This window comes from Bubalus kerabau, chromosome 10 (assembly GCF_029407905.1).
Source record: "Bubalus kerabau isolate K-KA32 ecotype Philippines breed swamp buffalo chromosome 10, PCC_UOA_SB_1v2, whole genome shotgun sequence".
In the NCBI taxonomy this organism is placed as follows: Eukaryota; Metazoa; Chordata; class Mammalia; order Artiodactyla; family Bovidae; genus Bubalus; species Bubalus kerabau.
The window spans coordinates 62885193-62897818 of record NC_073633.1 but is presented as its reverse complement, the minus strand read 5'-3'; the positions used below and the strand labels follow the sequence as shown (position 1 = coordinate 62897818).

General features: G+C 39.0%; 1 protein-coding gene across 6 annotated transcripts in view; it reads right to left on the bottom strand.

Moving 5' to 3' along the window:
• Positions 1-12626, bottom strand: part of MYO5A (myosin VA) — a 206323-nt gene that overhangs the window by 71792 nt on the left and 121905 nt on the right. For all 6 annotated transcript variants that reach the window (XM_055537938.1, XM_055537941.1, XM_055537940.1 and 3 more), the window contains 6 exons: positions 11481-11606; positions 10122-10205; positions 4242-4403; positions 2960-3057; positions 864-950; positions 667-775 (listed from right to left, as the gene is read on the bottom strand). In XM_055537938.1, the coding sequence (XP_055393913.1) occupies positions 667-775; positions 864-950; positions 2960-3057; positions 4242-4403; positions 10122-10205; positions 11481-11606 (666 nt within the window). The remainder of the gene's footprint in view (positions 1-666; positions 776-863; positions 951-2959; positions 3058-4241; positions 4404-10121; positions 10206-11480; positions 11607-12626) is intronic.

Below are 12626 nucleotides of genomic sequence, written 5' to 3'. Positions count from 1 at the left end.
TCCTAACAAATTCCTTACTTCCCAGGCACCAATTTTTTACTGCAAAAACAAAAATCTTACTGTATTGTTTTTTTTAGAAAACTATGCTTTCCTGTTTCCACGTTCTTTGCTCCCTACTAGGATAGTCTCCTTCCAGTTTTACACAGTCTTACCCACCTTTCAGGGTCTGACTCAAAATACATGTCTCCTCCCCACAGCAGAAGTGGCTTTGTCTTCCTCTGATTTCTTCTCTCATTCATTCAGCATTTCATAGACACTAAGGTATATTATACTTGTCTTTAAAATGCATTGATTTTGAAGACATACTATGTTACCTGAGGATAAGACTTATTTTTTCTTAATCACACAGCATTTGGCCTGGTGTCTTTCATAAGTAAGTACTCGGTAAATTTTTATTGAAAATGATCCAGTTCTAAAAAGAATGCATCTGAAGTCTGGGCTCAGGCCTCACCATCCTGTTTCTTGATACTGGGCTGTTGTCCTCACTAGTCCTTCCATCGTAGAGACAGGGAGCCTCGAACTCCAGACAGTGTACCTCTCCCCACTCCCACTCCTGAATTCATTGAATTAGTGCTATTTGGACACCCCTAGGACTTGTACAGGTTATAATCACAAGGCCTTTGGCACACATCTGTTCAGATACAGATGAGTGAAAATCTTTCTTACCACTATCAGTTTCTCTAAAACATTCTTGCATGTTTGCTTTCTGTCACTTAGCACATCTTTTTGCTTCATTAGGACCCGATAGCGGCTGAAAAATTCTTGGTAAGTCCACCTACGAAAAGAGACTCGTGTCAGCTTATCTAAGGGAGCAGGAACCTCCCCCACGAGGATCCCTTGTATTTGAAAGCTGCCAGGCCCACCGAGAGGGGAAACCTGCTGCGCTGATCCGAATGGTTTCCAGGACACCGCATGCTCTCAGCTGCTGCACTGCCCTCTTCTCATCAAACCTATGAGGAAAGGTGGAAATCATTAGTACACAAAAAAGTCTGGCTCTAGCCACAAACTACTGTCCTCAATCCAGAGACTGAAATCTTTTGTAAAGAGCCAAATGAATAAATCAGAAAAAAAAAATCAAATGTTGGAGTACTGATTCAAAATTGAAAACTCCATTTTGAGAGTGGGGAAGATTACTAGAAGTAAGAACATACACCAAAAACTCATAAGAAATACCACTGAGCATATTTAAAAAGCCCAAGCTCCTCTGTTCTGTGCAGTGCTCATTATATGCCTTGGCCTGACTAGTTGGTCTCATAATTCTTTAGTTCACCATACAGAGCTACCCGAGAATAAAGACTGGCCAGCTGTGGAGATTTCTTTAACAAGAAGAACAAATTAAACATGCCCCATTCAGTTTTTTGTTGTTGTTATTAATTACTAGTGTTCTAAAAGCTATTTAACTCAGTGTATACATACTAATCATTAACAGTGTCCATGTCAGTTAAAAAGTATTATATATCTTAGCTGCAGTTCACTCTAGATAAACAGCACCTTAATGTTAAATTGACACTAAAACAGGAAGTAGCAAGGCCTGCTTCTTACAGGATGATCACTCCCCTTACGCCCCAGTTGTGCCCTGAATGACCTATCTGAGGTTTCTGTGGTGCCGTCTTCTCAGTGTTTTGTTGGTGATGGGAGATGGGGTTGGTTGACACAAGGTAATGGGCCCTGGGGCTGTCCAGAAGAGTTGCCCAGGGCATGAAAGCTTCTTCCTGCTTCTCACCTCCTCAAAAAAGGCTTCTTGGGAATGAGAAGAATACAAGAGTCTTTGAGAAATGCCCTGCAGTCTAAGGCAGAATCTCCAGCGGGCAGGAGTGGCAGGAGCATAGTTCAGGAGCATGCACACGGTGCAGAGTGGGAGTTATTACAGTGTTTGGGAAGGTGCCTTATCTTTGACCCACAAATTCCTGTTCTAGAAATACAGTAGTCTAAGGAGATATTCAGGCAGGCAAATATACAGAAATGTTTGGGAAAAGATGTTTATCATAGCCAAGGAATAACCCAAATGGCCATCAACAGGGAATAACTTAAATAAATGAAGGTATGTCTCTATAATGGGATATGACGTAGCCTTAAAATGGTGATAACGATTTGTATTTACAAACATGGAAAACACTCACAATTTATTAAGTTGAAAGTGAAGTAAAACAGCAATTACAGCATGATTCCTTCTCTCTTATTAATGTCTCTCTCTCTCTTTCACAGAAACACACACAGAGCAGGGAAGGACTGATCAAGAAGATCTATGTCAGTTAATACTTATTACCTCTCTAGGTATAATGAAATGCTTTTTCATTTACTTTTATACTATTTTATATTTCCTGAAAATTGTTTTTACAATGTGCATGCATTACCTTCAAAATTAGAGAAATATTTCTGTTTTGGAAAAAACTTCCTCTCATGTATGATATTGATGGAGGACAAGATGCATGGTAAAAAGCAGACTCCTCTGATGCTTTCAACAGTTGAAAAGCAGCAGGGATGACTGTGAGCCTTTGCTAAAGCAACCTTATCTCACCCAGCTCTGGTTTTAACTGAAGCCCAAATTAACCAAAAAGTCTTAAACTGAAGTAAATTCAAAATAGAAAGTAGAACTAGAAATGTGTGGTTGACCTCAAATGTTTAAAATTGTCATAAGGCCAGCTGCTAATTTGTTCTCACTTTTTTCGGGGTTGGGAGGGGTGGTGGTCTACACTGCATGGCCTGTGGATCTTAGTTCCCTGAACAAGAACTGAATCCAGGCCCCAACAAGTGGGAGCATGGAGTCTTGGCCACTGGACCACCAGGGAAGTCCCTGTTCTCAAACTCTTAAAAGGGAACAAAAACTGAAAAAAAATTCTATTAACTATTCCTTCTACAAGACATGAAGATTTACTCACGTATTTTTTTCCCAGCTGCCGGTTTGACAATCCTTATGAGATATGGATTCTTTTAAATTCAGCAGTTGAGAAATACTTACGTGAAAGGGAACTTGAAGTCGTTAGGCTTGATACAGCGCACATAGTGAGGGGTAGTGGCGTTCAGGGTCTCCATAAGCAGGTGGAGGGAGTTTCGGAACTGCATGAAAAAGAGCAGAAAGGCGCATCAAGGTTTGTCAGAGTCAAAGATGACATAAAACAACCTAAACTTTTCTTTTAATGGCGCTAGTGGAGATGACTTGGCCACCTGTGAATCTGACCAGCGCCAGATAGTAGAGCTGCTAGGGCTTTTGGTTCAAATTTCCTTAAACCCTAGCATTCACATGCTTACTCTGTGACATTCTTAATCTTCCCTCTCCCCCAGACCCTTTAAAATAGACTTTATTTTCTTAGAGTGGTTTAAGGTTTACAGCAAAGTCAGACAGAAGACACAGTACTTCCCTCATACCCTCTGCCCTGGCACAGGCGTGGCCTCCCCATCATCAACTTTCCCCACCACAGTGGTACATTTGTTACAGCTGATGAACCTATTTGGACACATCATCATTATTATTATATTAGAGTTCACTCTTCCACACACATTTCCGCCCCCCCCCCACTTTTAATATAAATTTCTGTGGCTTTCTGGTGTACACTCAAAACTTTGACTAAAAATACAACCTTGCTTTAAGGATATTAAGGTCATTTAATCATGTACAGTGGGAATTTTGCTGTACAATACTGAAAAAAGTAGCAGATGACTTCAAAAAAGGATAGGAAATGAGGGGGAGAATCTGAGAGTACAACCAGGCTGGGGTTAGTTTCGGGACGCGGGATGAGACTGAGGCCTGTGGGCCCGTGTCGGGCCCTGCTTCTTGTCTCCTCTGGCAAACAAACTGACTAGCACTCAGTCTCCTGCCCAAGGCTGAGCCCTTATTCGGGCACAAAGCTTGTGTGCCATGTTTCCCATGCCTCCCCCCTACCCCGGGTGCACAAGACATCAGAAATGAGGGGGCAGGGTTCCTGGGCTGAAGGAGTTGTACAACTCTAGAGAGGAAACAGCCAGAGACCAAAACAAAGGCAGCAGTGGTTTGTGAGGGAAGATAAGCACTAGAAGAATTAAAATGTAGAAAAAATGATTTTGGGCAAAGCTTCTGCAGCCACAGGTCTATGATATGAGAGGAGAAGTATGGAGGCATGAATGGACAGAGTTCCACATTCTCAGAGTGAGCGCTCCAGCCTCTTGTCACCTGAGGACCCCACCTGGGAGGCTGACAAAAGAAGACCCGAGGCTCCAGTTGAGCCACAGAGAAGCAGCACCGCGTGACGGCTCCCTGAACTCACCTGGTGCCCCACTGTTTTCTTGTGCTCTTTGGCCATCTGGCCTGGTCTGCCTTTGGTGGGCTTTGAAAGGGTGCGGGTGAGAGGCGTGCGCCCTGAAGAGGTGGCTGAGGTTGGGCTGATGGCCTTCTCATCGTCTTGAAATAATTCTGGTAGCATCTTAAACTGAGTCAGAAACAGTAAAAGGAAATCACACTCTAAACCCAAACTCAAATGGAAATCTTTACAGAAACATTAGGATGATTTGCAACCCATAGTGATTCCCTTCCTTAAGTAACTCCTTTCAGAGTCACATTCCAGAAATAATTAATATCTGTGGTAGGAGTCAAAAATATGAGCAGAAGGGACATAAGTGCTACAGAAATATAGGTGGAAAATGCAATAATTCTACAACCTTTTTGGGGGAAAACAAAATCAAAACTGCTCCTCTGAGATCTGAAATCTTAATCCATGGGAAATGCCCTCTAAACATTTTACTGGCTTTAAATGATAACTATTTTATGAGCAAAAGACTAACTGAAAGTCCTATCTTATCACCTCAGTTCCACAAAATGTTCCATCTTCGTGCTTCATTTATCTACACACCAATTCAAATGGTGAGCACCAGCTAAATGCATTACAATTGGGACGGGTGTCAAGAACTAGTTCTACAATATAAGATTTAAAAAAATCATGAATTAATAATTTTTAGAAAGTAGTTTGGATTATAGGAAAAAGAGTAAAGCTTTGCATTTGTTTTCAAAGGATTTATAATTTAACTGCATAATTCCTGTAATCAATTTTGTGTTCTATCAGGATAGCGAAAAGAAAGACTATTAAAAGATCTGATAGTTAATAAATGGATGGATAGTGTAAGTTAAAGTGGTTGGAAAAAAAATTTATGGAACAAAAGAGACTTCAACGTTTTGATATATGTACATATCTTTACAATAGTGATGCATTCCACAGAAATAAAATAAATCCTTCTTATAAGTCAAAGTATAATTGCAATAACCAATTATTTATCTAATAATCTCAGAGTATCTCCAGAAGAAATAATTTTCTTAAGAGAATTCTTTCATTACACAACAAAAGCAGTTAATTTTGTTTGCTACAATGTGTATATTAACTATAAGGATAATTTAGAATATAATTCATGATGTATATAACAAATTGTTATAGATGACATACCAATAATGGCTGTTTGCTACACAAATGAATGTATCCTTTGATTTACAGAGTTCATATAGCTTGGTTGGCTACAAAGTAGGGGAGGGGGGAATGTTTTACCATTATATTGTATTACAAAGGGGAAAAATAAGAGTTCCTAATAAATTTGATCTGAAAACTCAGCATGGAGTTAAGATGTTAAGTTACTTGATAATAGGCCAAGTACTCTGGAATCTATCTAGACTGTTCTATCATTCACAAGTAAATTGCTAGCTCTACACTAGCACTCCCTACCTAAATTTGTTTTTGTCTCTTTTGTGTACAATGGTTAATAGAGCTGGTTTGAAATATCATATTCACCACTGGTGCTACAATTTAACAAATCTCTACAATATCTACCAGAAAACTGCTCAATGTTGAGAGTTCAGAATATACACACACACATGTATATGCATAAGTTTTGTGTCCTCTTTACACAAATTATGAATTTAAAATTCTCTATATTGAGTTTCCATTTCTAAAAAGTCCGTTTTATATTGTCATATTAGAAACTACTCTATTATTTCTTCTTTAGGCAGAAGTCCTGCTTCCTCATGGCCATTTTTCTCAGACTTCTTTCCTGGTTTTTCCTCAGGCCAGTCTCCAGAGTTGAAAGCCTTATTCTCTACTATTTTTACCTACTTGTTCTCCCTAAGCAATCTTATCCAGTACTATTGCTTTAGTGCCATCTTGCTCTAAAGACTATGAATTTATATGACCTACTCTGACTTTCCTTCTGACCTGCTGACTTACATTTCCAACTTCCTATATGATATGTCCACTTGACTACTTAATTGCCATCTCGGGCAAAATATGTCCAAGACAGAACTTTTATTTTAATTGAAGCATAGCTGATCCACAATGTCATGCTAATTTCCACTAAAAACAAAGTGACTCAGTTATACATAGATATATGTTATTCTTTTTTCATATTCTCTCCCATTATGGTTTATCATAGGATATTGAATACAGTTCCCTGTGCTGCAAGGGTAGGACCTTGTTGCTAATCCACTCTATATATAATAGCTTATATCTGCTAACTCCAACCTCCTACCCCACCCCTCCCCCAACCCATTCCCCCTGGGCAACTGCAAGTCTGTTTTCCATCTCCATGAGTCCAAGACATAACTCTTTTGACTCATTCTCTCAAAGCCTGATCTTTTATGTCTTCACCTCAGTAAGTGGCCTCATTATTCATGCAGCATTGAGGCCCAAAACACAGAAATAATCTTCAATTTCTCCCCTTTTCTCACTCTCCATACTCAAACCATCAACAAGACCTGTCAACTCTCCCCACAAAGAAATGAGAAACTATTTCCACTGCTATAACTTCAGTATCTTAATCCACTGTCTCTCCCCTGGATTATTACTCCCCATTTCCAGCTTCCCCCATATCTCCACACAATAGCATACCATCCCCCATATGAAAACTGTCCAAACTTTCCAAAGCAACAGGAAAAAAATCCATACTCTTTACCATTGTTGTTGTTGTTCAGCTGCTAAGTTGTGTCCAACTCTTTGCGGTTGCATGAACTGTAGCACACCACAGGCTCCGCGGGGTTCTCCAGGCAAGCATATTGGAGTGGGTTGCCATTTCCTTCTCCAACTCTTTACCATACTTGCCTCCAAAAAGTGGCCTCTCTCTACCCATTCTACACATTCTACTCACCTACCATCATCTACTCACTCCAGCCACACTGGCCTTCCTCATGGATCTCAAACCAACTAGTTTATACAGTCTCAGCACTCCTCACCCTATTGACTGAGGATTCCAACTTTATTTGAAGAGAGAAAGGCAGAGAAACAGACAGTCAGATATATAAGTAGGTAGATATGCCTGGACATTCCATCTTGTTTCTTTGATCTGTCTATACTTAAGACAGGAATCTGAATAATTTAAGGCTGAACTTATATGTCTATGAAATAGTATTAAAAAAGACAGAAGCATCCAAGTAACTGCTTCATGAAGATGTGGGAAATCATCTCAGTAGCAGCACCATTATTCACCAAGCTTTTTATACATGAAGCACTGCTCTGAAAGCTTAATACAACCTATTTAATCTTCATAACAACACTTGAAAGATACTATCATGATTCTATTTTACAGATGAGAGATTTACAGCATAAACTCAGTAGATGAACTGTGCTTCCCCTCATCAATTAGCAACACTGAGAGCAGAGGTTACAATTCTTTTTCATGGTATTTGGTAGAGTTGCAATTTAATAGTATTTAGTCAAGTCCCGATTTATGTGTTTCTTGATACTTGATGTGGCAACAGAAGATATTTTTATGGTGGGAAAATATAAATTAAGGCACCTTCTTGGAATTATTTGTTCTAGCTCAATTGAAATAAATAAATTTATATTAAAAAAAGACACCTTCTGTTAAGTTGACAATTTTGGCCAGAAGCTGAAAAATTACAGGAAAAAAAAGAAGACAAAACACATACACCCACAAACAGAATCCCACACCATATTACCACAAATATAAAGCACATAACACAAATATTGATCTTCTCAAGTTAGTACTTCCAAGAGTACAAATCAACAGTAGGTTACACTTACTTCCTATCAGATACAGAAAAATTAAAATATAAAGTTCATACCGTTGGGTTGGGTTTTTTCTGCTGACTGGGAGCAGTGGGTATACATCTCACACCACCTCTATCTCAACTGCAACAGTGCTATAGAGACTGACTGTGCTGTGCTAAGTCGCTTCAGTTGTGTCCAACTCTTTGCAACCCTATGGACTACAGCCCACCAGGTTTCTCTATCCAGGAGTTTTCTAGGCAAGAATACTGAGAAGATGCCCTTCTCCAGGGGATCTTCCCAACCCAGGGATCGAACCCATGTCTCTTATGTCTCCTGCATTGGCTGGAGGGTTCTTTACCACGAGTGCCACTGGGAAGCCCCATAGAGACTGGAAGTCACTCCAAATGATTCCTCAGAATGCAGAGCTACTTTCTGGAAATTAAGGATTCACTAGCCAATCAGAAAAGTTCAGAATAAAGTCACAAAAGATTATGGATGCCTGGGGAATAAGAATTGATGAATGCTCTGTGTAAGCTAAATTATTTAGAGTAGTACCATTAGAATTCCATGGTTTTTCACTTTTCCAACAAAGATCTGTATAGTCAAAGCTATGGTTTTTCCTGTAGTCATGTACGGATATGAGAGTTGGACCATAAAGAAGGCTGAGCACCAAAGAATTGATGCTTTTGAACCATGGAGCTGGAGAAGACTCCTGAGAGTCTCTTGGACTGCAAGGAGATCAAACCAGTCAATCCTAAAGAAAATCAACCCTGAATATTCATTGGAAGAACTGACACTGAAGCTAAAGCTCAGATACTCTGACTACCTGATGCAAAGAGCCGACTTGTTGGAAAAGACTCTGATGCTGGAAAAGATTGAGGGCAGGAGGAGAGGGGGTGACAGAGGATGAGATGGTTGGATGTCATCATCAACTCAACAGACATGAGTCTGAGCAAACTCCAGGACATAGTGAAGGCCAGGGAGGCCTGGCGTGCTGCAGTCCATGGGGTTGTGAAAAGTTGGACCTGACTGTTTTTGAACAACAACAAAAACTAAACAACATCAATGACTGGCACTGTGAGAGTATTTTCTCTTACACATCATTCCTATGAGTTATAAAGCATTAATATTCAGGGCTTACAAGGATAAGTGAAAAACTGACTTTTCCTACAGATACTTAAGACTATAGATTCATCATTTTCTGAGGGTTAAAACTATAACTTGGTCCTTATATGATCTTTCTATTGAAAGTAAAAGTTTTTATTCCAAAAACAAGAATCAAAATGTTCATATAACATTCCATTGAAGTTAAAGGACTTTCTTAGAAAAAAACAGAACCTGCTGGTCAGAAATCCGCAAGCACATGAATATTTTTAATCTTTCACTGAATACTTGAATATCTACTTTGTTAAACTAAGTAACCAAGTAACTAACTTCCTGGTTTGCTCCCTGTAGGATGGACGTGAGCTGTGCTCCCCTCCCAACACTTTCCTGATGAGAGTCAGAGGGTGGAGGTTAGGATCGACCTCATAATCAACCTCAGATACACAGCACAGTTTGTTACAATCTGGAATATTGTTTTCCTACTAGAATACAGTGTTTCTGGTATCTAAGCCTAAGAAGAATAATTTCAAAGTGCTTCGGACCACATCTGAAATTGCACTCAGTGATTCAGAGGTCAGTTTTTACCTGGATGGAGTGCTTAAGGCCATGTTTCTGGTGCATCCCTTCAAAATGACATAGCAAAACCCAAAAACCATCAATTTTCTCTCATGGTGTCTCACAAAGGCACAAGAGAGCCTGGAACTGCTGTGAGGCAATAATTTCACATAAAATACCATTGCATCATGGTTAAAAATGCAGACTCTCAGCTCAACAGCCTGAGTTTTAATTTGGCTTGGAAAATGACTAGCTACAAAGCTTCTGTGCCTCAGTTCCCTCCTCTGTAAAATGGGAGCAGTGATAATATCACCTCATCATAGGATTAGATGAATTAACATTTGTAAGACATTTAAAATGCTACATGACACATCTATTTGATGAATTAAATCAGCAGTAGGGCTGATTTTGTTAGAAAAATTATAATATGTTAAAAAGCTAATGCTTAAGTCATGAACATTTCAATGAATATATCCTAATTGGAGAAAGCCTATACAAGGTTACCTTGCTTGATTTAAGAACTTTAATTTGTTCTTCAAAAACGGTGTCTTTATTCTTTTCCAGAAAGCCTTCACACTGGTATTCCACCTGAAAACACATTGGAAAGTCTCCTTAGTTAATAAAAGCTTTGAATAGATATAATTTATCATCAACAACAAAAATAAGTATTAGGCCCAGGCCATATGATGGGCTCTCAGTGAAGTGTTATTAGTTTTATTCTAAGAAACTAGTATCATTCTTGGTAAGAAGCATGTTAACTGTAGAGTAAAACTCTCAAATACTGCTTTTCCTACAGTGGCAGTGGTGATTACATGTGATCTAAAAGATGATCCCAATTCATGTGTAGCTTCATAAGAAGCTGTTCTTCTTCATAACAGCTTCATAAGTCCCCCAAGGCCAACCACTGTATCTCTTCCAAACCTGGTTCACCTTTCCATAGGGGAAAGTCTCCTTTGGGGAAGAAGAGACTGAAGTGAGAGAGAGGGTCAGAAGGAACAAACAGCTATCTGGCAGAAAGCTGAAGTGATGATCACGGACAGAGGTGGAGGCTGGGTAAATACTGTATGAGCTGGTAAGGAGGACTACATGAGACTGGACTCTCCCTGTTCCTAAAAGACTTCAGCTATCTACCACTCAAGGGTCCCCAGCCTGTACTACAAAGCCCTTAGATGGCCCTGAAGCCATCCAAAGATCTCCAGCTAGACGTAGGACAGACCCTGAAAACCCTCAGTTCCTGACAGGGACCATGGGAAGCTTACCAGAAGCCTACCCCACAACCTCCTTGAAATATAAACTAGTGTCACAGCTCCAGATGTTCTGAGTAGACTCTAGAACCTGTGAAGCAGCAGATCTGCATGCCTTATTAGCAGGGACCCACTCAATCAATCTCAGAGGGCCACACTCGTCCACAATTTCTTTTCTGAAACCTCTGGGGTCACTATCCAGAATCTTTAAGTAGATCTGAAGCAGCAATCTGTAATCAAACATATTAATATTTATATATTTCTTTAACTGAAATATATAAATATCCACCTAACTGGGATAAATAAAGACTATAAATAACCTCATGTTACTTCAGGTCAAAGATCAGGTTTAGCCACTAAATGAATTATGAAAATACTTGTGTATTTCAGAGTTTCTTGGATTTCAGAATTATAGATACAGGACTGTAAACACTCACTTATTTCACAATATAATTCCATTTAGGTTAAACCAATAAGCCAACAATTAAGCTTACTTTTCCTAAAAAGAGCTAAAGAATGAAAGCTCAGCAAAGAAAAAACTGCTATCTATTGACTATTGATTTTTTTCCTTTTTGAACTTAAGTATTCAAATAGAAAAGAGATAATAAAGCTTCCTTACTTTGTCAGCAAAATGCTGGATGATGAAAGCTTTGTTTGATAGGCGGGGCTTCTCAAATAGTGCACATTTGTTCAAATGTGTGTTGTACAATTTTTGGGCCCAAGTGTCATCTGTACCTTTAGGCATCTACATTCAGGAGAAAAAAAGAGTAAGAAAACAAGGTGAATATTGTTATGGGATTCTTCTGATGCATCACCCAAGAGATCGTGTTTTGACTTTGCCTAACAACTTTAACATCCAATTCAGGAACTCATTCCTTTCACATTTCTCTCTGAGAGGTCCCAAATCAATGATTGGGGGGTGTGTGTGTGTGTGTGTGTGTGTGTGTGTGTATTTTCCTCTGTCCATGTAATTTTTCAGGTGAGAATACTAAAGTGGGTTGCCATTTCCTACTCCAGGGGGTCTTTCTGACCCAGGGATCAAACTTAAGATTCTTGGGTCTCTTGCATTGGCAGGCAGATTCTTTACCACTAGCGCCACCTGGGAACGAAAAGCAATGACTGAGACCTGCCCATGGGTGACTCAGCCCAAGCTTTGAGTAACTCAATCTGCCTGGACCAAGGGTCATCAAATAAATACTCAATATACTTTTATAGCAATGAAAGCCTCACAAATGAAAGATGACATACCATGATTATCATATATTTCAAACAATTTGTTAAATAAAGATTTTTAGTTGGAGTTTCAATATAAAATCTTCAAAAATTAATAGAATGAATATACAGAGAAGTAGAAGATCTACTAGATCTGAAAAGCTCTGTGAACCAATTCAACATAATTAAGATTTATACAATTTTTATACAACAGTAGGATACAAATTCTATCCAAGTTCCCATAGACTGTAAGCAAGGAGACACTGGGACATATCCAGGGGTATAAAAGAAGTTGCAAAAATTTCAAGGTCTAAAGGTATTGAAATTAAATGGAGTCTGTTTTCTTATCACTGTGGAATTATGTTAGAAATCAGTATCAAAAGATATTTAAAAATAACCCACATATTTTCATGTGCAATGTGACACTTGCCAAGAGGGATCCTCAACTTAGCCATCCTTGTATTTTTTTTTTTTTTCTTAATAAAAGCATTCTTGTATTTATGACTACTAGGTTGTTACTGAATTTTTGTTATTATGAAAACTGCCACAATGG